This window comes from Manacus candei, unplaced genomic scaffold (genome assembly GCF_025592945.1).
Source record: "Manacus candei isolate 608988 ecotype Guabito, Panama unplaced genomic scaffold, ASM2559294v1 h1tg000034l, whole genome shotgun sequence".
Lineage (NCBI taxonomy): Eukaryota > Metazoa > Chordata > Aves > Passeriformes > Pipridae > Manacus > Manacus candei.
The window spans coordinates 755,832-783,071 of record NW_026138082.1 but is presented as its reverse complement, the minus strand read 5'-3'; the positions used below and the strand labels follow the sequence as shown (position 1 = coordinate 783,071).

The 27,240-nt window shown below is 37.8% G+C and overlaps 2 protein-coding genes across 17 annotated transcripts in view; one reads left to right on the top strand and one right to left on the bottom strand.

The window, feature by feature from the left end:
- Positions 1-105: 105 nt before the first annotated feature.
- On the top strand, positions 106-15,452 carry CCDC28A (coiled-coil domain containing 28A). Of its 7 annotated transcripts, XM_051792474.1 has the most exons (6): positions 242-361; positions 947-1,141; positions 2,790-2,953; positions 3,906-4,060; positions 4,701-4,723; positions 5,753-6,287. In XM_051792474.1, exons 2-6 carry the CDS (start codon positions 984-986, stop codon positions 5,805-5,807), a joined length of 555 nt encoding a protein of 184 aa, XP_051648434.1. In that variant the 5' UTR covers positions 242-361; positions 947-983; the 3' UTR covers positions 5,808-6,287. The 7 variants fall into 7 exon arrangements, with proteins under 7 accessions (XP_051648430.1, XP_051648434.1, XP_051648436.1 ...); XM_051792476.1 differs by lacking the exons at positions 4,701-4,723; positions 5,753-6,287 and adding an exon at positions 15,410-15,452; XM_051792475.1 differs by lacking the exons at positions 4,701-4,723; positions 5,753-6,287 and adding an exon at positions 4,930-5,739.
- Positions 15,453-15,916: 464 nt separating this feature from the next.
- Positions 15,917-27,240, bottom strand: part of REPS1 (RALBP1 associated Eps domain containing 1) — a 66,947-nt gene continuing 55,623 nt past the window's right edge. For 7 of the 10 annotated variants that reach the window (XM_051792459.1, XM_051792462.1, XM_051792457.1 and 4 more), the window contains 7 exons: positions 25,120-25,238; positions 24,312-24,376; positions 23,083-23,268; positions 21,774-21,869; positions 21,164-21,312; positions 20,403-20,508; positions 15,917-19,325 (listed from right to left, as the gene is read on the bottom strand). In XM_051792459.1, the coding sequence (XP_051648419.1) occupies positions 19,257-19,325; positions 20,403-20,508; positions 21,164-21,312; positions 21,774-21,869; positions 23,083-23,268; positions 24,312-24,376; positions 25,120-25,238 (790 nt within the window). In that variant the 3' untranslated portion in view covers positions 15,917-19,256. The remainder of the gene's footprint in view (positions 19,326-20,402; positions 20,509-21,163; positions 21,313-21,773; positions 21,870-23,082; positions 23,269-24,311; positions 24,377-25,119; positions 25,239-27,240) is intronic. The other 3 variants (XM_051792465.1, XM_051792468.1, XM_051792466.1) reach the window with 2 other exon arrangements.

The following is a 27,240-nucleotide window of genomic DNA, read 5'->3' as shown; positions in this document are numbered from 1 at the left end:
TTCCCCTTGTGTTTTAAATCGGACATTTCGGGAGACACCCAGGTCTGTGAGGGCCGTGAGGCGCCGCGGGGGGTTCTGGGAGCTGTAGTTGCCGTGCCCCGCCCGCCGGGGGCGGGGCCCCACAATGCACCTCGACCAGCAGTCACGTGACCCGCGCGCTGGGCCCGGCCGGGCTCCGCTTCCGTGGGGGTTCGCCCGCGCCTCTGGGGGCGGGGCCTTCCTTCAGGTAGGGGCGGGGCCGGCTGGGGGGCGGGGCCTCCGGGCAGCGGCGGCGGGGGCGTGGCCGTGGGGGTGTCTGTCCTCTTCCTCCTGTTCCCGGCGCCACGGCCGGCGTCCCGAGGCCCCGCGGTAATAAAATGAGGTAATAAAACCCCAGCGGGCAGGGGTGTCGTCTCCCCGGGAGGTGGCGGTGGGTCCACGGTGGCGCCCGGGGGTCACGGCTGTTCCTACAGCCGGCGCTGCGGGGGAATGGGTGTCACAGGCGCCTCCCCGGCGAGGAGGTGGCGATGTAGCGCCCGATAACAGCACCTCCCACGGCACACGCAGGGCTGGGCAGCGCCCATCGGTAGCCCGGCACCGGCAATAGCAACTGTGTAACAGCGACAGCCCCGCACCGGCAGTTTGGCCGGGGCACTGCCGCTCCCTGTGGGGGAGGCTCTTTGTCACTCGGTGTTTCGATTGGCGTGGGCTTGGCAGCCACGGCAGCAGTAGTCCACGGGACACAAAGCTTGAGATCATGTGGAGGTACCTGTCAGCTGGAGCTGGTGCAGAAGATCTTAATTACTGCAGGCCTGGGCAGCTTCTGAAAACTGGATTCTCGTGTTCTCAGGAACAAGTGACTGCTTATCTTTGAGGGCTGTATTTCCATGAGCTGCTCTCCCCCTTGCTTTTATTGTAAATGCCAGTTTTAATGGATCTTTCTTACTTTCTTCTCTTTCCTGTGAAGGACAAGATATTAGTCTACATGCAGTAAACTGGAAGAAATGGAAGAAAGGAAGATCAAGAGGAGGAGCCCCAAATCGTCTACCAGTCACCCTGCTCAGGTTGCTAACTCCAAGAAAAGCTCAGTGCCAGTCAGTAAGAGTACAGCCTTTTCCAACCCTGCCCCACAGCCTGCTGTGCAGAAACCAAAGTTGAAACGGTAAGCTCGGGGCGCATCTTGCAAGCTCAGAGAAAGTGAAAGCCAGAGACTTGTCAGTGCTCAGACAGGCTAAAGGACGTTTAGACTGTCTGTAACAGTCTTGTGAACATTTTTGATGACATATCTTTTTTTACCAAAGTGATCTGTGTTGAATGCAATATAATGGTTATTTTACAGAAAAGGAAGGTGCTCGCTATTCTTCTTGTAAGCTTTATAAAATGTAACACGATGCTGTAGAGTCATACTGGTAACAATTCAGCTGAAGCAGAGGACGTGAAAGACAGAGCTGGGTGGTCAAATCTGGGCACCAGATAGCAGAGCCCCAGATGTACAGTTGTGAGGAGCAAATACAGTACATGACTGCAAGGTTGGAACTGACAAGTATGGCAGGAAATGAAGGACAAAAATGTGTCAATATTTTGAGGCAAATATTAGTAAATACTAGTGTGCCATAAGTTGGTGGTTTCTTCAGCTGGCTATACAGTCTCAACATTATTCTGGCATGTACTAGAAATTATTTTCTTGCAGTCCACAAGATTATCTAGAGAAAAAAATGTCCTTTCTGCTTTAATTTCTGGACATTTTTGTGCAATTGTTAAACTTATCAAGCAGTGCTAATACAGACAATTTCTTTAACTTTCCCAGCAGGAGTGGTGATTGACATAACAATGTGAGGATGAACTGCTGTTGTGATAGTGGAGGAGAAGTATTTAATTAATTTTCATTTAATCTACAAGAATCTAATGAAGTAACTTTTCCAGGAGCAATACATTTTTTTAAAGAGCAGAAGCAAGTGGAAAAAACAGACAACCTTTCTGTCACGCAAACTTTTAAGTCTGAAATTGAAGCACAACTAGCTAAAGTTAAACTTGAATTGAGATGTGCTGCTGTTGAGTTGAACCAGATACCATTGTTGGACTGCTGATTGTTTCAGCATATATGGGCACATGGTGCTCTGAATAAATGTTATGTCTAAAGTGTTTGAGATCCAGGAATTGTGATGTTTTCTTGCAAGAAAGGCTGTAGAGAATTTTTAGCTCATCTGATGTTTGTTGCAGTCTGTAGGTGTTTGCGACAACAGAAGTATATGATTTTTGAGGGGTTTCTCTCAGGCTTAGAGTGTGCCAAAGCTTTTTGAGTGATTTTGTGTAGATAATGGCTGCCCGGGTAACTGGTGGAATCAACATCCATGGAAATGTTCAAAAAACATGTCGATGTGGCTCCTGGGGACATGGTTTATAAGTCAGCATGGCAGTGCTGGGTTTATGGTTGGTTTCTGATTTTAGAGGTCTTTTCCAACCTTAACAATTCCGTGATATTGCCCCATGTGTCATTGCTGGGTAATGATGGTCCACTTTAGATTATTAAGATGGCCATCATATACATGTGGTCCACTGATGCTTCCTACTATTAGTAGGAAAGCAGATTGTTGGAATCTTTCATTTTGCAGTATCAAACTGTTAGGAGAGTGATGTCATTTATTTTTAAGACAAGCTGGTGGTAATGCAGTTTTTATCTTAAAAAGACTGATTATGTATTATGTATTTCCCATTTCATTTTCAAAGCCCAGATGTACACTTTTCTTACACTGCAGATTCACACTGAAAGTGAAAGCAGGAAGTAATATTCAGTTTATTTTTTTTTCCAGTGTAATAAAAGAGAAAGCCAAACCTCCAGGAGGTGAAGCAAAAGGGGCCCAGGCAGCACCAATCCAGCATTCTTTTCTCACAGATGTATCAGATGTCCAGGAAATGGAAAGGGGACTTCTGAGTCTCTTGAATGACTTCCACTCTGGCAAACTTCAAGCATTTGGTAAGTGCATGAATTGTGTGTGTACAATAGTTGGGTTTTATAGCTGTACAATAGTAACATTTGCTAACAAGTGCACTGCATGGACAGACTTGAACTGCATGGCTTGTTTGTCACTAGACTGCCATGTGAAATTACGTTTAACATAATTAATACATCTTAGTGCATTTTTAAATTACAGTCCTATTTTAAGGTTGTTCTTGTTTTGAGATTATTCATATGCCATTTCATTGTTCCTTCTAGCATGGAAGCACCTTGGCTTATTTTAATTTAAGATACCAAGTTTAAAGCCACTTATTTATGACAGTGTAGGAAGAAGTAACTGTATTTAGCACCCAGTTTTGCTGCATATTAACACTTTTGACTATTGGTAACAACTTCCATGAAATCCAGTGCAAGCTGCATTTTATCCAGCTTATTCTGCTGTCTTAGCTTCTTACTATTCTTACTGCCTCACAGTTGATGGAGGTTTCAGAAAAACCATCACACGTTTTTGCTTCTTTTTTCCCTTGCACTAAGTAGAAAGATGCACATGTGCTTTTGCAAGTTTAGTGTTAGGTCAGTGTGTTGTGTTAATTCCGCACTGATTTTACAAGGAAACCTGAGAAGTCTGTGTTATATAAAGCACCAGTTAGAAGAAAGAAACCCCTAGATTAATCAAAATTAGAAGTTCTGTTGTGATCATATTTAAAGCTAAAAACCAGGGCTTTTCTAAATCAGACTAAAATTCAGGAATATAGAAAAGCTCTGAGGACATTTAGTAGTTAAGTTCAGCACAACATAACATCAAACAGGATGACAGAAACTTCAGTAGTGAAACAGTGAGAAATCATTGAGAAAGGACATTTACTTGTAAATTTGATGTTTAAACTCCTCTGACATAAAAAGCTGCATCTTCACACCTTCATTTGCTCTCTTGGGTTTCTTTATGTAAAGTTGTTGCTCTTCCTTTTAGGAAATGAATGTTCCATAGAGCAGATGGAGCACGTACGGAGTATGCAGGAGAAACTTGCTCGCCTCAACCTGGAGCTCTATGGGGAGATGGAAGAACTGCCTGAAGATAAAAGAAAACTAGCCAGTGATTCCAACCTGGATAGGCTGCTGTCAGATGTAAGTACTGGGCAGGCAGAAAACGTGGAACTTTGCCCCCAGCATTCGGCTCAGGAAAGCACTGCTACTGGGTGGGCAGTGATTTACAGTTGAGGAGAACGTAGTTCTGTAATGAACCAGTATGAAAGCCCTGCCCTCATCTTGGTTTTGAGGAAACACAGGACCTTGTTTGCATTTGTTACAGGCTGCTTTGTTTTGGTGAGTGGAGCAGGCAAGCTGCAAGCTGCCTGAGCATGTAGGCCTGTTCAGAGACAGCCCAGGTACCAGGGGACTGCGACCATTTTCCATGTGGTCTACCCTCCTACATCTGGGGAAGATGACACATGACAGGGAATATGCATCTGTATATCCTACACTTTCAGTCTCTCTGTTCTCCAGTGTATTTACATAAAAAACAAAACTACTAAAAATTTCTTTAAATTTCCTCAGATCAGCAGATTTCAACTTAAATTTGGAACTTCGCTCCTTGTACATAATTCAGTGTAGGTTTGCTTTGCTAATAAATCATGCATTTCAGCCCAAACTATAAGTTATTTCCTTCATTGTTTTAATATATTTATTTCATCATACCAGCATAATTGTTGCATTTATTTGACTAACAGAAGTGCCACTTCTGATACTTTCTACATTTATATTGCAGCTAGAAGAACTGAATTCATCTATGTATCCTTTTCCTAAAATGTCTATTTTGCATTATAGTTATCGTTAACTGTAATCAAATTAGGGTGTGTTTCCCCAGTAACTGGTGTCTTTATTGGAGTCAAGTCACTTCAATGACGCCTTTTCTTTTAAATTCATGCTGTAATACAGCATAGATCTTGGGTTCTTCCAGTACATAATTGACTGGATCTTAACACTTGTAATTACAGGTTGTTTTTTTCATGTGGTGAATCACTGAGCTACCGTGTACCTCTTCAGACAATGTGTTCACCATTGCTGGCAAAGCCCATCAGCACCACGGTCTTTTGACATGCACCTTGCTGAGACTTTCAGACATCCACAGTAATACTCCCATAGTATTCAGAAGTGTCTGTCCCATTGAGAAATGAATCCTATTATCTTTTAGTTTTTTTAGAAATATGTGTGGTTGTTTATCACTGATCTGACTGTGGATAGTAAACTGACCTAATTTTTTATTTCTAGGGTCAGATACTTCAGCAGAGCTTTGGTAACTGAACAAATGTGTGCTCTTAGCCCACACAGAAGAAGATAAAACTGAATGTCTTAGCTTGTCTTTAACACTGTGCTGTTGATAATCGAAGGTGACAGTTGAGGGGCGTTGCATTCAGTTTATTCCACAGTCTCGTTATTTCCATTGTTACACACTTTGTTACACGCATTGAGTAAGCTGAGACTCGGGTTTGGGGCTTAAGGTCTTGCACTGGTATCAACATTTCCTGCATAGGCTGTTTAAGGCAGACCTCATAAAGAGCACAAGTGGAATGTGATAGTATCACATAATAGCAATAAAAATAATTTGCCGTCCCCCTTGATCTGCACACTAATTCTGAGAGTATTGCAATGTTCAAGTCTCAGTGAGGAATATTAGTCTACTGGTTGAGAACTAGCATAGAACTTACTGGAATGGAATTTGTTGGGACTGGTGTATACCCCAGAGTAAGCACAGTTTCATACAGCACTGTTATCTTGTTTATACCTTTGAAAGTGTTATTCCTTAATGGTTTGCTTCAGCCAAAAACTACATTTAGCAGATGCTCAAGATATTCCAAATGGTACCACGGGCTGAGAGAACAGCTTTGTCAATTTGGGTTCTCACAGAAGCTTTTCATTCGTTTTTCCTGACAATGGAATCAGGAACAGTTGTGACTTTGTGTTGGTTTGTTTTCTTTTACACAATGAAGAATCGAAGTGCAAATTCAGGTGTTTATTTTGCACATTCCTCTGAGCACTGCATTATGTCAGGGCTCAGTACCTAGAGTTGTAAATTATTGTCATGCTGTGCTTTTTATTATTGCCTTACTTAACAGAAAAATTGGGGAAACGGGGAAGTACATTTCTTCTTAGTGTTCACATGGTTGAAAATGATAAATGTATACAAGTTCACTGACATTTCTCTAGTTTTTAAGAAGGTAGTGGTAATGTTGCCTTACTGATCATTACATAGACAATCTGCACACTATATCTTTAGTGTTTTGTTGATCAGTGATGCCACAGATTAATTTATTGTTAATAAAGTGAAAAATTTTAAATATATGATGTTTCATTTAGAGAAGCTGCTGTCGGTTCAGCTGTGTTAAGAAGATGAGTTCTGGCATTGTCCAAATGTTTGCAGAGTTTACTTTTTTCCATTACTGTGAATAATTGTAAGATGTCACTAAATTAAGAACTAGCATGCATGCTAGCAGTCCACATAATTTAAGTACTGTGAAATTCCAAAATTGGGTAAACAGTTATTGTTCAATAAATCCAGTATATGCAATATTGTAGTTATTTCTATGTTGTAAATAGTCTGGTATTAATTGGTATCATCTTTCTGCTCACAGTCAGAGAAAAAAATTCTTTAGTAGTGTAAAATCAGGCTTGTTTTAGATCCAAAATTTCTATCCCGGTCCATCAAACTATGCCTTTGGTTCTAGATTTACTTTATATTCAGTTTTTAGGTAATACATTCAGATTCTATATCGTATATGCTTACTAAACAAGGGATGAAATCTTTATCCTTCTACTTTAGCACAGAGCTTTCATCAGCCCGATGTAGACATGTGGTCAGGGAACAAAAAATGCCTTTTGTTCAGCATCTTTGGAGAAGATGCTTCTTCAGCCACAAGATGTAGTTTTGGATTCTGTTATCTCTGGCTCTGATCTGAATCACGTGTAGTGCCAAGCCTGCATCATGCAGCTGGGGACAGAAGGATCATTTAAAAACCACAGGGTTCTCTGGCTACAGATTCAGCCTTAAACATTGTTATTCCCTGCCTTACCTATCAGGCAAATCTCAGTGATTAACGAACCAGCAGGGATCCCACTTGTTGTCCCCTAAGGATGTTCTTGTTCTTTACACAATTTATCACTGTTGAGATTCTTTAGGAGTTTTGCTGGTAAAAGTACCTCGGAGTCCTCACCTGCAGCTGGGTATGTACCTGTGCTGTGAAATCCAAAGTCAGCTTAAGAGAACTAGAACACAACAAGCTTCTCACAAAGTAGAGCAAAGATTGATGTTTGTTGTTTTGGGTTTTTTTTTCCCCTGTCTTTAACCAATAATTGAGCAATTATCCTTTTCTGTACAGTATCTTCTCATTGTCAGCACTATGGCTTTGTTTCTGGGCAGACTTCTGAACATCAAGCAAAAAAGCACCATTTTTTAGCCTCAGGCATCACTAAAGGTGTGCAAAAGTGTAAGGCCAGTGATGGTGGCAAAAGTCACTGGCAGAGCTGCATTTATACAAACAAAATGACGTACTTGGAGCTCACTTGGATGCAGGAGCAGAGCTATGTGCTCACTAGCAGCTTAGTGCCAGTGAGTGCAGTGTATTGCAGCATTGTAACACACAGTGGTCCCAAACCACTCTTTTAACCTCAGAGTTTAAGTATTCTACAATAGAGGCAATTCTTTTCCATTTTTGGGCTCTGTCATCTAACTCTGCTTGGCCTTATAACTTCAAACACATTTCAAATCACTTATAAACATGTTGGATGTCTTGATCTCTTGTTTCTGTAACAGTTTATGCAAGTACAGAGCACATAAGTATAATCTGAAATACAGACAAAACCAAATAGCTTTCTCAAGCAGCTGTTTAGATTATACAAGAATTAACCCCTTTTTCTTTGATCACCTTAAGGCCACAGGCAATCACAAGACAAAGAATGCATTAATTGCAAATAATTAAGAAATTATTATTCCCTTACCTCCTCCTGGATACAAATTTGTGGCTTCTATGCAATCCATTAATGGTGTAAGCTTGCTAACTTTTGGATTCATACAAGAAAATTCTGCACCAAGATCTTTGAGACTGAACTCTTATCTGGTAATGAACTAATCTCATTCCTAGGCTCCTGCAGGAAAAGAAAAAAAATCCACTGTAATATATTCATGGACAGTCTTGTAATTACAAAAGTGTGTAAGAAGCTGCAGAAAATAAGTGCCTTTTCTGTTATCTTGTTTCCTGAAGAACCGGTTATGGAGATAAAAGTGTATTAACATTAAATGTTTAATATATTTATCAGTGTGAGTTTAGGTCAGTGTTTTGGTTTAAACTCACACTGATAAATGGGTATGGTGTTTGAAAGAAGATGCTCTTTGCTGCATCCCTGGTCTAGGTTACCTCGCTCCAAGAGACATCTGTGGAACCTCAATGAACTAAAAGAGAAAATAAAAATCAGGAAGAAAAACTAACAGAAAAGTACCTAGGAGAAAAGGATTTGGAGGAGGTGAGAGTCAGTGGTATTAAATTAACTGCCTCATTTTTCAAAAACAGCAAGAGAAATTATTAAGGCAGATGTCTTTTATTTAGAAAATATACTGAACTCTTAAAATAAGTTTCAACATAAATAGGAAAGGACTGGTATTTTTTCCCCTCTGTGTTTTAAAGTAGTAGATGCACACAAACACTAACATACCCATGCTGAGTTATGTCTTGATATTAAGTTACCAAATAAAAGAGTTAACAAATAAAAGCCTCCTTAAGTCTGCATCATGACCTGTAAATTTAGTTCAATCAATAAGAAATTGGAAGTATTTACTATGGAGTTCAGTGGCATGTTAAACTACACACAACATATTGAGACTTCAGAGCTACAACATTGTATTTTATATTGGCTATTGATTGTTAATGCCTATTCAGAATCCCCACTGATCCCAGTTCACCACTGTTACCTTGCAATTCAAAGTATTACCCCTTAATTAACCGAATGTATACAGGAATTCTGCAGCATCAGTGTAGGATACTTAACATTTTTCATATGCTTTAACTCTTGAAACACTATGTATTTTTACTTTTAGTTCTCTTCATTGTAGAAATTTAAAAATGCTGCCACACTCCTCTCTATCCCAAAGCAGATAGAAAATTGAGTATGTCTTTTATTTCCTCAAATACAGGTTCACGATTTTTGCACAAATTATGCTCTAATCTTACACATAAAAAAAATTTAAGGAAATGTCACATTTCCCATAAAAGGCAACAAAACACAACTCTTGCCCTGGGACAGGAGCAGATGCAGGAATGCTTTGTGCACATAGAATCTCAAGCTTCTTATGAGAAACCAAACCTCCTGTTTTCATGTGGATAATTTCTGTAGATAGCAACTACTGCAGGTGTCACAGGTGCTCTGAGAGTACTTTTTTCCTATAAAGGAAATTATCTATCATAGGGAAGCTGGGCACAGAGCTCATTTCTTGAAATTGCTGATGGCAGCTGAATTTGGCCAAGGCTATACCACAGCACAGGAAGATGCAAGCAGGCTTACAACATGTCAGAGTTGTTTCTTCTGAATACACCTGCATTTCATCACTCCCCATGTGATTGAATCTGGCACTTCATGCCACCTGTCACAAACATGAATCAGTTCTGTCCAAGTGCAAACACTTAGTTCTGAGTTCACGCACTGCTGGGGACTGCTAACACAGAATGTGTTTTAGCCAGCAATACTAGAAATTCATTCCTTTTAAGGTACAATTACATTCACTGTTAGTGATCTATGCCTTCAGCATCTCACTACTGTCATCACAAAACATGGATTTTTGCACAGCCCTCTTCTCTCACTATAAACCCCAGAACAGTTAACAGGAATAAGCACATACCAAATCCTCGACTGACTGCCCAGAATTACCAACCAGCATGCAGCATAAAACATCTGATAGTGGAAAGACATCAGAGCAGGCCCCATGTAACCACTGCACTGGAAATGAGAGAAGATATTTTTATTAGACCTGTATCAAGAAAGCAGAACAATCTAAACACAGTTCAAGCCTCAGCTGGCTCTCAGGACTTATGAGAGACCACCAATTGTTACAGTGAATGCAAACGGGCTGCAGATCAGCTGGCATATTTTAATTAGTTGCATGTTTGCTTCTTTGCTCTTGAGAACATGCTACTTACTCCTATACCACATCTTATAATTTCTTTAAAATGGTTAAAAAGCTTGCAGGAAAAAAGTACTGCTCCAAACATCACCCTTTCAACTTTGAAGAAACAAAAGATATACCTTTTTTAATACAGCACCAGAGAAACTGATTGTATCACTCATCTTAAAAGTTAACGCTCTGGATGTTTAAAGATAAATTCAACACAAAATATAAAGTAAGTCTTGGAATGCAGCGATTGGTAAGGATAACAGAGTATACTGCACACAAGAAACAGCAACAGAAATGCAAGTATCTGGGCTCAATGCGATTTGTTTTTTGGTGCAAAAACACCTTGATTGAGGAGCTCAACTTCTCTCTTCATCCTAATTAAGTACCTGGCACATCTTTGCCTTCTGATGTTGTCTTCTCCAAAGAAGCACTGGCAGCAGATGCACTCTATATTCTGTCTTTAATATCAGGAAAAGCATCAGGAGACTTGGTTTCTAAGGCAAAGCAGTGTCTTTCAAAGTTCTAGATTGTCCTGAAAAAACTGTTCTTGGAAGCTCATGAATCTGCTGCAGCAGATCTGATTTAAATTTACAGTCATGGATTTAGGAAAGCATCGCATCTCTTAATACATGGCTTCATGGCTGGAGTCAAAGCCAAAATTTGGATTTTTTTGCAATGGAATGGCCTACGCAGCATGCTGGCATCAGATAGGACTGACCTTTCTCAGTGAGGGAGGAGAGTCTTTGCTCAGGAACTAGTGGGGCTTATTGGCAGAGCTTTAAACTAGATGTGATGGGGGAGGGACACACTACTAGGCTTGTCCCTGGTAAGCTGGGAGATGAGAGATGCAAAGTTTAGAGGGATGGGGTGGTAGTCAGGGCTCTCTGCCCCTTACTCTGAACTGTGCTGGCCACACTGGAGCACACTTCCAGTCTTACAGAGGCTACCCAGGGAGCCTTCTGGTAACAGAAGCCAACAGGGAAACACCAGGGAAGTACGTCACAGGAATTAAGGGGTGTACCTCTCAGGAAGGACCGATTCTGCAATTAGGCCAGGCAGGGCAGATTTCCATATTAGCACTGAACTTTGCTGAAATAAAGCTTTACAAAGAGACTTGTGGCACCCTTCCTCAAGAGCTGTAAATCCCTCTATCTTAAGCTAAAAAAAAAAAATCTATATATTTTTAAGGGTTGACTCTAGATCAAAATTTTAAATCTTTAAAAGTTAACCATTGTAATAGACCACAATTTCCCCCCTCCTATTTAGAAATAGCAAGATCAGTATGAGACCTCCAATTTACAGCTCTTTAATTGTATTGAAACAACAAAAAACAGAACATGAAATAACCAAGAACAAACTAAGGTTTCTTCACAAACTGGAAGGCTGTGACCAGAGCGAATAAAAGAGTAGTTTGCAAATAATCTGGCCACACTGATCAATGTGATATATTGCAGCATCAAGCCAAAGGCCAAAATGCTGAAAAGACTGAAAATTACAAAATACTTGAACAAACACAGTCTAACAGTTAAGCATGTGCCAATAGAAGAAACATTTATATGGAACCCTAAAAATTGCAATGCACGTGTGAAAGAGAATGGATGTGCGTTAGAATAAAAATCCAGCCTTCCAGGTTAAAACCATTCAGGCTATGACTGCAACAAATAAATATTGTTTCATTTCTGTCAGGATTTTCAATCTAATTTACTGTAAAATAAACGTCACAGAAACTACAAGAAAAAAGTAAGTATTTCTTTTAGTTTTAAGCTGGCAATTCAGCTGGTTCAATATGTAACCATGGCAGACCTACTTCAACTTTCATTGTTTTTACAGGAAAGAATAAGCACCCTAACTGAGAAAATGCCCTTTTCTTACTTTCAATAGGCTAAAAGTTATAAGTACCTTAGTACTTTCAGAGCAGTAGTACAGGGCTGAATAGGCTACCAAAGCCAACAAGGTCTGAGATAAAAGCTGTACATTTATAAGGTCTTGAATTCAGAGATCCTGAGGATCTTAACAACAAAACCTTGCACTGGGTTACCTCTTAAAAATGAAAAGGAGTAATAAGCCTTAATACTACAAACATACTAAACAGTAGTTCAGAAAGAATAGGCTGGAAATTAATTTAGTAGTAAAATTAGTTTTAAAAAGTTTTAAAAGCCCAACTAACTTGGCTTATATTTTACAGGATAACAGTTTCCTTTGTTCTCATTTGAAACCTAGGCAGATTTTAGATATTCTGACAAAAACATGTCAAGAGCAAAGTCAGCCCAGACCATAAACAAATTACTAAGTTCAGTCTACCCCTTCAAACACAGACAAACTTCTTCAGCAACATGCTTTATTCTGCAGGCTCAGTAGTTTGCAGGGTAAAGTTGAGATCGACAAATCCACATTTATCATGCTGGACACAAACGGGAATTTCTCACAGCTTGTTTGATAGAAGAGTTAGTATGAATGAAGGTTTGCTTCCACAAGATCCCATGTTGGGACTGAAATTTCCAAGACAACTACAAGTAAATTGTAAATCCACATGAAACAAGAATGAATTTTGTATCAAGACTATTTATGCAACTTCATGGCAACTACTATGAGTTTGCACCAGGCTGTACTTCCAGGTTTCAGGAACGCACTTAAAATACAGACTTGTTTGGAAAGAAGGCTACATACATGCACAATTTCCCATCTACTGGGAAATTTATATGCCCAAGTGAGAAGTACACAGAAATACACATAATTTAGCAAAAGCCTCATCCAGTAAGTTCATTTTGAAGTTACCAGCTTCATCATCCAAACACATGGATGAAGCATAAAAACTGCAAATTTCAACCCTATTCTTCCTTAGTTTAAACAGACCAGCTAAATAGGTATTCAGACTTAAAAATAAACACATAGTATTTGCCCAACATGAGCTGGACAACACCACTGCATCTTACTGACACCACTACACGCAGTTGCAAGCTTCCTTTGGATCCAGCATTCACTCTATTTGCCAACGCTCTCCTCTTATCCTTACTGTTGGTTTAAAGTGTGAGGAGAGAAATACAAAGTAATAGGTAAAATAATACATCCTAATGCCATCTTCATAAAAATTTTAAATCTAAAATCCTAGCTTGGAATCAACATCACATCTACTTTCTGTTTTAGACAGTACTCACTTCAATTTATTTCAGATCAGGACAGTCTTGACCTGACAGTTGAAATGCAACCCCACTTAATAGGTAAAATTCTTCACAAGTGAAAAAAAATTTTTTTTCTACTGTTCTATGTGAACAGATACTTGCAAAAAGGAAGTTTTAAAACTTCGAAAGTTCAGAAAACTTCAACTGCAATGTTGCAAAAAGGCTACAGGAAAAAAGGATAGAACTTTTCATGTCAAAAGTACCAGTTTCGTGAACGTGTTTTAAGACATTATCAACTTTAGCACGTTTCTTGGTTAGTGAATCCACCTATAGAAGCAACTTGGTGAGACCACAGAATCCATTAAAACTACTAGCCTTCTAATTTTGAAAAAATTACATGAATTAATTCTGCTTCTCCACAGGAATTTTCTTGCTTCAATACTACTTTATCCCCAAAAACAATGTGCAGAGCAAACTATGGAATATGTTCCTTTTAGGTACCCTTCTACAGCAAAGGGACCTCTTGACTCTTCTATGATCGCACTCTTCTTCCAAAGGCAGGATACATAACAGAAAAAACAAGTTCAAGTTTGTGGCATGTCACTTCTCCATTTTCTGATAGTATGCATTGAATGACAACTTCCTATAAACTCCTTTCATCTTTTTCTTGAACTACACACTGTATTTCCATACTTAGACTAAACTCGAGCCTTGCATTAGTTCAAGATAAGCAAATTAAGGCACAACAGCACTTACTGAATTTCACAGCAGTTTAATTAAACCCACTTCTAAGATACCAGACGGGTTCCCAAAATCTTTCCTTTGCCTTCTGCAGACAAATCATATATTGCTGAAGCTACCTCCTGTACCTACCTTTTTTGCTATGTCTGACATAGCCAGTCATGTATGCTAGACCTTCAGAAACCCTTAGGCAAGTCTTCACAGCAACTGTTGTAATGCTTGCTCCACTCCCTGCTCCCCCAACTAAATATCATGAAAATAACTGATTTTCAATAAGTAATCAATTTATCTGCTCAATATGCAACTGTTCTTTCAGATGCTAATCATTCTTACTTGCCTTTTGAATGAATACTAAGACCACAGGGTCCTTGCAGAAGACATTCCTGATTCAAAGTGCAGTTTCTTACAATTAACATGTTCCACTCCACAGGCCACTCTGTCAGTTCAAATGCAGTGTTTCTTGAGCCGAAGACAGAAATACAGTCAGACTGCTGAAGTTAGATGACAGAAAGCAAAAGCCACCACTGCTGCTTTATGGGATGGGATGTACCAAGAGTTCACATCCACTGTGGAGTAGGATGTACCTCCAACCTCTGTCAGCTCCTCTGAGACTGGGAAACAACTACTCCAGTCACAGATGGTTCAACAGTATTGCCAAAATCTGGCTTTTCATCAATGTACCACTGAACGTCAGTTGAAATTGCTGTTACTGTTTATGATGCTTTGTTAATTTCCTAGGCCTCAAATGACTAATTTCAGCTGCGTTCAGATTAGATGCATTCTTTATATCTTTAAGAGTGAAAGTGTCAAAAACATATTCTACCAGAGATGAAAGAGAATTCATCTAGCTTTCTGTGCTCAAGTATGCTGTTAAAGTGTGATAAATAGTACTGACAGCCTTCTTAAAACTTTGGATCTAAGCTGTAGGATCACAAACTTTGTATGTCATAGAGTCACAATTCTGAATTTTTTATTACCATAACTAAACGAAAGCTGTTTTGGACAATAAGTTAAATGCAAGATATTTAATACCTATATACCAGTAAGCTGGAAAAAAGTACTGTAAAATCTCTTTGGAACACACTAATAATGTACAACCAGGTACAATAAGTATACACTTTAGGTAAAAATAATTTACAATCTACCTTTAAAGCAGAAATTGTACCTTTAAGGCCATTTTGCCAATTTAAAGTAATATTACTGAAAGGAAATTACATTCAACTCCAAAACACAAGCAACTAATTCAAATACTCCTGTGAAGTTTATATTTTGCTTGTGCACTAATTATTTCGACGATCCTGTATAGTCTCATTTGGTTACTAGTATATAGACATTATCACCATTTTTCCTATATAACCCCTATTTCATTGTTTTCAAAGACTATTAAGAGAACATAACATTATTTTTTTTTTTGTTACTAGGTAATAAAGTCCTTGGTTTTCATGTGTTTTCTTCTAGAGAGCTGCATTATAAATGATTACACATCGATATCCTTGGTAAGGCAAGCTGCACTTCTGCTTATGAAATTAAATTTTATGTCTCCAAAAATGGAACTCTGGGAGGTATAAATGAACTCAACTGCACACAGCCTGATTTGTAAAGTATTTAAGTAACATAAGCATGCAAATATGTTTAAAATACACAAGTCATTTTTCGATCTTCGACACAGAGTAAGAATGGCATTGTTATTACGCACTTGGAAGTAACATGATTTTGCATCATATTATGATTTCATGAAACTACATTCTACTAGAAACTAAGACTAGAACGAGTCAGGAATCAGGAGACAGTGATTTATTATTTTTTACCGTTTAGGAAAAAGTGATTAAGTCTAGGTCACCCATCAAGTGACACTGGGAGACAAACTGTTTACATAGCTGAAACCAGAAGAGTAATTCACAACTCCACCCTAAACACAGAGTGGAAACACAGCACACCCCATCCATAAGGGACAGAGACATCACACAAGAAACAAAGCTGCAAATTTATTTTCTTTAGTTTTAAGTTTTTATAACCTCAACTCTGTTTATCCCACATAAGACATATTCAGTAATATGAGTTCTTCTAGTTCATACACTATACAATTGCAAGTAAAATGAGGTGCATGTGAAGTACAAAAAAAAATGTAGATACTAGCTTACATTGGATAGACTTAAAATACTGCTCAAAACAAAGTGGCTTTTCAGCTTTTTACCTTTGCATTTTGGAAATATTCTCTGCAGTCCAAAGAGAGGCAACGAATGGAGAAAAAAGCAACTCCAGAGCAGATGGAACAAAGAGGCACATTATTAAGAGAAACAAAGGAAACGCAAATTGAATGAGAAAAGAGACTCCTCCAATCACAAAGTCCAAAGAAAAACATTTTGCAGATGTTTCAGAAATGCATGCTGCTGTCCATCCATCCCAGCTGGGTACATGAATCACACTCCACACTATTTAGTAGTCTACATTTATAGTTGCAAGAGAGAGAGCACCTCTCTTGTGCTGTACATAATTCCTTGCCCCGAAGAGCTTACAATCTAAGTTCATAAAAAAGAATGCATCAAGTAGCTGGATCAAGGTCAAACAAATAGAGAAGACAGGAAGATAATTTTATAAGGGATTAAAACTGGGTTACATTACTAAGTGAGGTAACTTCTGAACATCATTGGCAGTGATGTCCTTAAGACATAAGTTGTTTTTCAGTTAGAAGCTCTTCTGATCATGAAAAACTAGTTTAAAATGTACAGAATGATGTATTAAAAGTAATCAACCAAAATTCTTAAAAATAGACTTGTTGGCAAGACACAAAAATGCTCAGATTGCCTAAATTCTTCACTTGAGACACTAATCTGTCATTCTACTAGAAAGATATGGATGTTAGAGAAATTCATATGTACATGTAACATTTGAATGTAAAAGGCTTTTTACATTTAAGTTTAAAATGTTAAATTCTGATTTAAGAATCCTGTTGCTATTAACATACGCTTAATACTTAAATATTAATATGAAAATAGTGCTATTTTAAAAATGTATTTTAAACTTTAAAATAAACTATGGTCAAGATATAGTTGGTTCAAAAGATCAACATTCTTTAACTGCAGTGACTCACTTTTCCCACTTCTTAAAAAAGGGGAAAACTTTTTCCCACTCTGTTCCTGCTCCTTGTCAGTTGAAATAGAAGTGATCGGTCCATCAACTTTAAAGTTTTTTAGTTTAGTTTTAGGGGGTTTTTCACTTGTTTTCTTGTTTTTTTTTTTTATTTCCCTATTTATATAGTTTTTTGAAGACAGCTTTATAGGTAATTGATATGAACCCTCGTGTTCATTTAGCTATAATTTCTTAATGCCTTTATGTGCAAATAGAAAGTACCAACTTTCATGCAACCATGACATTCTTTCATTCCAGGGAATTTTGCTTTGAATTATATACCTAAGCCATCTGCAACACTTCCATGACATTTGAAAAAATGTTGGAGTAGTTATAGTGGTAAAAATTCACAATTATCCAGTCTGTGTATGATGAATACACAGAGAGTGTGTGTATCCACTTTTCTGTGGAAGAGAAAAAGAGAAATATTTGTTTTTCAGTGTAACAGCCTTAACCAGTAGAAAAATCTGACTTGAACAATCCTTTTGGAAGGGAAGTAGATGTTAAGAGAATTTCATTTAAGCACAGAAGTGAGACAGTGAAGTTAAGGACTGCCAACAGGAGATCATTTATCTTTAATTTTTAAAGGTACTCTCAAGGAAATCAAACCAGAAATGAAGATTAAAGAACTATAAATTTCTTTGACCCAAGTCAGTATTAGCATTTACTTTTTTAAAATTACATGTGTATTAAATTTGCTTATAGGAGGATACAAAAGGTGTATAGCCACAGATTACCAAGATAATTTGATCACTTCTGACAGGGAAGAAAATGGTCAAGGGATTATGATCAACCACTTCTTGTACATGACACAAAATTACAAAAAAATCCCCTGAAGGCCTGTAATAAAACCCTCCCCCTTATTTGAATGAGTTTCAATTCCCAGGTAAAGATGAATCAACAAAATTAAAATATTGTGCTGTTTTATTGGTGTAAAAATCACACAATTGCTAGTTCTGATTCTGCAGAGATACATCCATGCAGTTAAACATCTATGATCCCACAGCCAGAAGAAGCCATTAAATAGAATATCTGCTGTTAGTCAGCAATTAATGCAAATTTACATATGAGATCAAAAGGTGTGTATCGTACAATATACAACAAATCCCAATACAGTACATCAACCTGAATAGCAGGATACACTCAAGGAACTCTGTTAATAGTGAAGCCTGTCTATATGGCAGAGAAATAAGGCCTGGAAACAAGATGACAGAATGTACCCAGAATTCCTAAGAAGCAAACTGTTCATTTTTTGTTTTTTATTTTTTTTCTGGGAATTAGAAGTTTATAGAGGTATTGACACATTACTTGACAATATAATTTGTTATAGTGAAGACTCGTGGATGTGATCTGTTATTAAAAGGTAACATGTGAGACATGCAATTACAGGTGGTGCTTAGGTAATGTGTAATTAATGTTTGGGATCTGCACCCAACTCTTCACAAAAGGGAGAACTTAAAAGGATCTGTTTGGCAGACTACCAGTTGTGCCATAAATGTTTATATGCATGCGGCTGGATCAGGATCATGAATGGATGAAACGTGAACACCTGGCAATCTGTGGTTACATACTCTATAATGTATGCAATGAAAATCACAAAATCCAATCCAGTTGATATGGCAAACAGCCTGCAAGAACTCTCCCAACCTGAATAAGTTGGTGAATTGCAAAGAGGCAGGCTTTCTAGAATTGCAAACAACTTTCCAATTGCGAAAGGTAGCTTGGGAAGTAACACTGGCTGATGACAGATCACTAGTTTGTCTCTTTCCTGGCACAATAAAATAAATGCCATAGTGAAAGAAGAGTTTATGTGCTTAAAGACAACTGATTAGCAACCCTCTTCTGGCAAAGATGTTTCAACAGGAAAAAAGAAACCACTAAAAAATTCCAGTTGGAAATTTTGGCGACAAACTCTGCAAACTCAAGTCCAACAAAGATCACAGATGCCCACAGAAAATGATGTGAGAGGCAGTGTCACATTCAAGGAAAAAGTTTTTTTTTTCTCTCTGTACTGAAATTAAAATACTTAAATACAAAAGTGGACAAACTGACAAAACAGAACCACAACATTTAATGTAGAACAGAGCGCACTGAGCTAGATGCATGGATATTTAAATAGGCCTTGAAACCAATACCCCTTTCAAAATTAGTAAATTCACAGTTAACGGCAGTAGGCTTAGAGGTGAGAGAAGGGTCGAAGTTGTTCCAGTTGAACTTCCAGGGAGATTCTCTCTTCAAGAACATCCTACAAAAGAAAGATTTTCTACTGACTGTCCACGGAGAATGGAGTATTAGAAATTTCTTCGAAAGATTAAAACTGGTAAATATCAGCTTCAGTTTTGAGAATTAATGCATTTTCTAGAATCTGGTAACTCCTCCCACAATCTGAATAGATTGGCTGTCTAGTAATTACTTATCATTGAAAATCGATACTTTGCTCCAAGGTGATGCCATTTAGAACTTTTAAATTTCTTTCAAATCACCCAAACCCATACAGCTGTAATCAGATGCAAACCCAGCTATAACATTTTCAAATGAAGTCTAAAATATTAAGGGGGTAAGCTCTCATCTGATTCAGTGGATTGGAAACTCACAATTTTTTTTCCCCCGAGTTTTTCCTCTTATGTGAAATTTATACCCCTTGACTCTCATAAGCAGTAACAACTGAAATTCAGGCTTGGTGAGTTTTTAAAATGGCCTAACTTCCATTCTAGACAGGTTAACATTTTTACATTTAAGATTTTTTTAAATTACCTTGATAGTTAAAATTAGATATCTTAAGGTAGGAAAGATGGCAAGAGAAGGACATAAGGATGGTACCTACAGATAGCTCCAAAATAATGACAGCTGACCTAGATAAACAGATTATTATTATTGTACTAATTACTGAGCTGAAAGTTTTGTATTTCAGATTACTACATTTGTTTAAAAATATTTATAATTTTTTTAAGAGTTTAAGGTTTGCTTTTTCCTTGAAAAGAACACAAACCACTTCAGGTGCTCGTCTCAGTACTGCTTTTAAAGTATGTGATGACCACAAGACATAGTTTAGTATTAAGAATTTGAGGCAAAATTTTAGCGGAGCTGAAAGCAAATCAATGCATTGAAAAATGTGCTTTGTAGTAGGAAAAGCATCCTTTGTAATTTCACAAAGCTTGTCACCATTAGGTATATTTGATGACCTACAAAAAGAGCTAAATATTTCATGTCAATATCATCTATCCTGTATATCAGTGGTTCGTAGAGATGCCTGTTACTGTGCGTCACTAACATCTTGCTCTCTGAGGCTCTTCTCTTAAGCAGACAAAGATTAAGGAATTACCTTTAGCTGCTGCTGTAGTTCACTATTCAATCTGGCCAAAACAGTGTTGGTTTCTTTGTTACGTCTGATTGATGCCTGAATTGCCTTCTTGTCTTTCCCCACTGATCTGAGAATATATTAGAAGTATTTTAGTAAGTCATTTTGCCACTTAGCTAAATATCTCATTTATTGTCGCCCTTCTTTAAGTGAGCGGAATCACCTTTTCAAAGTTTTTTTACTTGTTACATTGTTAAATTTTCCATCTTCTGCCTCGCTTGATTACTCATGTTTGTTTGCATGGAAACACAGATATATGTGTTTCATATATGCACACACAGTTGGTTTCAATCAAAGAACAAGCAGCACATTTTAAAAACTTGTCATAATCGACTTTTTGAAGTCCCAACACACTGTACCACATTCATTTACCTCAAAGTGACTAATGTAATAGACTACTTTCATGCTAAGACATAGAGACTGCACATTTTGGAGTGTTCATAGCAACCATTTAGAATTAAACATTCCATATTAATACTTTCACCACTTAACTATGACATACTTGCAGAAGTTAGAGTTCCCACTCCAAAACTCAAGATCTCTAAATGGTCTCCCACTAGAAGAGGCTTTGTGATCTTCTTTAAAAACCAAGAACTTTTAAAATTGTTCAATTAATCTAAATTAAACACACAGAAATTGTTTGCAATTCCTGGAACAGAAAGCGTGTATGCTGTTTAAATGTAAACTTTCCAGTAACAGATGTATTTATACACTTCTTGGGTTACCTAGGAATAGATGGCTGTGAAGCAAGAACAGCAGCTATGACACCTGTTTTCTGTGTATGTTCCTCAGCTTCAGGTCTTAGCTCATCTTCTGATTTTAATCTTCTACGAATAGGCTTCGGTGGTGGAGCAAGTGGGGTAGTGCCTTTACCCTGGAGAGGAAAACACAGCCTATTAATTCTCTCAAACTATATTTCCCATCAGATATTTTCTGATGGACATTAGCTACATTCTCAACACGGTCTGAAAAAAAGTACTAAATTCTACCCCCTGGTGAAAGGGCAGTAAGTTGCTACACACTGACAAAGAACTGCGCAAGCAGGAACACCATGGTACAACAGAGTACTGCAAATACACAACTCAGAGCACACTTTCCCCCCAGTAATTATGTGTCTGCAACCAGAAAAAAGCTACTGTTAATCAAGTTCTGTACTACACGTTTTGATCTGTTTCAAAAATTTGAACACTTACGTGCCTATTTCAAGCATGTATCGGACCTAAGAAAACTGGGTTCAAGTGGAAGCATATAAAGTTGCTGTTGCAAATCAAAACAGACGTATAATTTCACATACATCAGACAACTGCACTCTCCTTAAATGTGTACTTTGCATACCACACTAGTGGGGACATTAGCTGGTGCTTTGTCTTCAACTCTTCCATCTGCTTTGGCAACTCTAAGAGAACCTGCAGAATCAGAGGGCTTCTCAACCTAAAGGGATATAAACTGTATTTAGAATGTTGCCTAAAAAAACCTACTTCTTAACAAATATTTCGTTTTCAACAACTGGAATAAATACAAGTATGCTGTGTTTCCCGATACATGAATACAGTTAACACCCAAAAATTCCAGTTCAACTCTTCTTTAGAAGTACAAGTCCAATGTTATGAGGCCCTGTACAGTACAAAAGAGGCTGTGGCCTGATGACAAGCTGCTACAGCTGTTTCTGCTATTACAGTACCACCATTATTCTATTTGTTACTGCCAAAGGTTAATCCCTCCAATGGAACACAATGTGACTGTTCCCCATCCACCTCAATGCAAAACAATCGGCAAGCTTAAATTAAGCAGTTTTCAGTGGCAGCTTAAGCTAACATAGCTGGTTTTGCAATGAGGTACATGGAGAGTGCTCAAATGGTTCTATGTCATTGACCTTCCTGAACAAGGGAAGCAAGAACATGCTGCTGATGGTTGGAAGAACTTTAAAGCAACACAAGTACTTCTGCAACTGAGGATGCAGAAGTGCCCCAAAGAACTTACTTACAATCTGGATGAAAGCTACAAATTATGAAAGGAAAACATGAAGTAATTCCTGTAATAGCAGTTGGCTATTATGACATTAATAGGAATAAATCCTGAGGCTTTCAAACTTTTAAGTCCTATGTTTGTAGTAGGAAATAAGGTTTTGTAAACATCTCTAACCATCTACTACTATAAAAGGATGCCAGAGCTCTATTCAGTTTAGCTGTTTGTCCAGTGGCTTTGAACAAATGCAAATTAATGAAATTTTAGCAATGTTTACAACACTTTGACAGTCATCTCCTCTATTAATACATGTAGTAGATCATTTTGAATGCTGGCAAGAATGAGCAGAAGAAAGGTTTTGCCTGTGCTAAGTCTTAAATGAACCAACACAATTGTTTGTGCACATATATATGCTAATAAGTACAAAATCTTCTTAATTACAATCAAGAACTGAGATAAAAAGAATTCTTTTTCCTAGGTGTTTGGCAATTACCAAGTAAGTGCAGCAGTGTGCAATGTAATTGCTTTCTAGCAATGGATTGGGGCACCATCAAAACACAAAACAAAAAACCCTAACAAACAGCAAACCACTGACAGAAAACAGCAGAAGTAGGTTTTAACAAAGTTTCCTAACTGTTAGTAGTATTAAACAATTGACAAGGTCTTCATTTCTGCTCACCTGCAAGACTTCTGAGTGTGTTTCAATTTCATCTTCTTCTTCTTTGTTTACGCCTGAAACAGCAAATGCCTCAAACTGGCTGAAGTCTGCAAAATTTGGCTGTTCTGGTATTTGTTGAGGTGAGGTACTGGTATGAGCTATTAGGCCTTCAGCATCTACTGGGCGATGCACATGAGGACCTGCACCCTGCAATAAAATAACAAAAATATATAGAGAGAGCATTAAAGATTATTTTCCTTTTCAGTGGACAAAAATTTATGCCTTGTCAGTAGGACAAAGTGCATCTCATCCAAGAAATACACATGGAAATATTTAAGAGAAAAGGAAGTTCAGATATGTTACTATCTAGGGAATAAGACCAAAGATGGATGCAATGTAGCACTAGCTAGACTCACTGAACAGTAGATGTTTCTGCTGTGACAGAGCCAGGTTAGCTAGGTGGGCTTGATACAGATTTTGAGTTTAGTTCCATAGGGAAACATGCTTATGTGATCATACTGTATGGAATATGTCTGTCATTGTACCCTCCTCCTTTGCAGGTAAATTTTGAATCCTTGCATATAATTTCTGAATCACTGACTGACTTCAGTTGGTAACTCAGATTCTAACAAGTAGCTGCTGGTGAAAGAAAACCTGAAAAGTAATTTTAACTGTCCCGTGTCAGATCTGCATAGCAGTTGAAGGATTTATGTGGGTGAGATAAAAGAAAAAACAACTTTTTCAGGATTTGTTTTCTACCAAATCACTAACTGAAATCACTCAGACTAAGACTGCAAAGATCACCAAGTCTATGACAAAGGAAGAAGTGGGATCGCTCCTCTTGGGAGCAGGCATGTTACATAAAACTGTACGCTGTGCCAGACAAATGGAAGACAAACCCTTACTTTGCAAATTTTTGAAAGGCTGCTCTTGCAGTCTCTGTTATGGCCTATGTGCTATACAGGGATAGGACAAGAAATGTGAAATGAGCTCTTTCCTACAATTCAGAGCTCTAGAGCCACTCATTCCTCCTCAATATTAACTTTAATCCTTATCTGTGGTTCTACCAGAAGCATTTTTTAGTCAGGAAAGGCTAACATTCAGCTATAGTCTAGGTTTTGGCATCATTCACATCCTGGTGGTTTCAAAAATATATCAAGCAATGATACTCATTTCACAGGTAAATTAAAATTCAGTTAGATAAAAATAATGCACCGAGTTAGAATATGATTTCTAAAAAGTGACATCACCTGTGAAGGCTGTGGTCTTGGAGGCACTGCAGGGGGATAGGCAACAACTCCAGCCTGTTGCTGTCCTGTAAAAGAGGCATCACATTTGGCTAAGATTGTTACTCTGCACATTAGAGTGCTCTCAAATTTTCTTAATTGTCAACATGAAGAAATGCTGCATTTTGCCTACATATTGACCTGTCACACTGCGGCTCATAATTGTAGTGTCACCTCCTTTTAAACTGGAATAATCTGAACATGGATCATGTCCTTTGTTTCAGCTCAAAGCCCAGACATGGTCATACTTTTCTAGTCTTAGTATCTTAGTACTTTTTTTTTCTACCCTCATTATAGGCTCTTAACATTTTCTCATACTTTGTGATCCTGAATTGAAATGTACTGACAAATCAGAAGTCCAATAAAGCCCCTTAAGCAGAAGTGACATTTAATCATTTCCTCTGAAGTCAAATACTTAACACCCATCTCAAATACACCTGATACCAAAAGAACTCTCCTTGAAAATTTATTGGCAGATGCAATTTGTTGCATTTGCTGCACAACCAAAATATTACTTCCTGACTTGCTTCCCACATTCATCCAAAGGACTACAATGCCAGAATTCAGAATTAATTCTAAATTAGCAGTTTAAGCAAAATGCCATATAAGTTTTAATATGAACAGTAAGAGTGACGACATTTTCAGCTTTTTTTATGCATAAGAGGTGTTTTAAAAACCACACCCTAAATCTTTCTTCAGAGGAAAAAAAACTGTCTGCTTCAGGAATGTATGTACTGAAAAATAATATACACTAAGAACACAGAATATCTACCTGGGGTAACTGAAAAGGATCTATTCATATCTAAAGATGATGATCGAGAATGAGAAGCATGAGGCCTTGGAGGGGGTGGAGGCGGCGCAGTGTTATCTGGAGAGGTTCCTGAATGTGATCTGCAAAACACATAAGCTTCTGTAGTGATTTTAGACAGCTACAACAGTACTAAAATCCAAAAGTTCTTCAAAGCATGCAATTAAAAAATGAAGTTTGACAGAGCTAAAGAAACCTGATTGCCATTGTTTTGAAGATTATCAAATCAGTTTTAAACTTCTGCTTCAATTTAACCACTGTTTTTATATTTCCATTTACTTAAATCTCCCTTATCCAGATTATTCTTATATTACCACAAGGAATTTATCTTTGGGAAACCAACAGCTAGACACACATCCCAAACAATGATAGTTCAGGAACAGAGAATGCTAAATATGGTAATTCCATCCAGATGGTAGTCACTATAATTTTTAAGATGCAGTCAACATCCTGTTTAGGTTTTAAATGGGGTAAGTTCAACATCATAAAGAAGAATATTAAGTTTCTGTTGGACCTGCCTCCATGTATATCAAGCTCAAGGAGCATCTCAGTGTAAGAGATAGCAATTGAATCCTCTGCCTAAATTTTTCCAAATCTATATACTTGGCAGAATCTTCAGAAATTTTAACTCGTTCTTAGATAGGATCACCATCTAGTGGATACCTGCTGTAAGTTCATAGAGAACACATGCAGAAAGGATAGAAGGATGAAGTACAGCACTAAGTGCCAATTAAGTGGGATTTCTTGTATACCGAATTTTTGTACAGCTTCCACTTAAAAACAGTTTGCAGAAACTTCCTAACTAGTCCAGTTCGAGCAGGACAGATTTACTGAAACACTGAGATGAATACAGCTAATCTTTTATTCAACTCTTAAGTGATAAAATATTTTCTATGACTGATTTCTGCAACATTCTTCTTTAACCTAAGATATAAAACTAGGAGAGGTAAAGGTACCCAAGTTTCACACAAAACCCGGAATTCCCAAATGTGTAAGTCCAGACAGAAAACTGAATTATCATAATAGAAAAGTTTATTTTCTTAACATACTCTATGAAGACGCTTCTGTAACACTGTGTAACTCTCCAGCTGATGAAATTCTAATCTAATTACACTCATTCCTTGGGTCATACCTCTAGCTAGTCTAGTATAAAAGGCACAAGTAGAATTAAAAATGGGAGAAAGTGGTTTAAGGACATTCCTGAAGTATCATTATCTGACATAGCCTTGTTGGACTAAGGACAATGTAATCTCTATAAAAAGTTGCAATTGGTAGATGAGGTACCAGTGGAAAGAAGTAAAAGAGTAAGTGAGATAAAAAATTTCCTGGGTGGATACTGCCAGAACTGCCAGGTCTAGACAGAAGCTACCTGTGCCATAACATAGCAACTCATCAGAAAGCTTCACTCATTTACAAAAGTTCAGCAAGATGACCCAATCCGAAATGAGAGATGAAAAGAACATGTTGAAACCATCACACTGATAGTGCAAAAACACACAGAAGAAGGACAGAATCAACTTTGCCATTAGGTAACAATGGAAGAAACAGTTTTTCAAGCTGCTGTACTGAGTGGCAATTGCAAATCTTTCCTGGCTATTGAAGTCATCACCCTAATTATTTTTGTTTTGAAACTTACCTCTGAAACTGATTGTAAGATGGTTAATGGCGTAGCTGGTTTTTAATCCTATTCAGGCAGATTTAATGGGAACAATTAGCACCAGCTAGTACAGCACATTCTCTTATGTCAAATGATGCAGTTGTTGGTTATGTGCTTTCATAGCTTCCTCCAATCCCTTAAATTATGCTGGACCTATGACTGCCCTTTATTTTATAAGTCCATTATTAAAAGAGATTGAGTTACTTCCATGGCATTCCTAATTTGTGTTTTATTCTTTTTTTTATGCTACAGTGTCACAAGGTTCTTCTCCAATAATGTCTAACAGATATTTTTAAAAATACAAAAAATTGGTTTCAAGCAATAGCATGATCTCCTGTGCTTACATCCCCATGTGTCTAAGGAGAAAGTCTTTAAAATTTCTGACTGAATGTGGAGCTTCATTTGATTGGCCAATCTCTTTTTTAGAC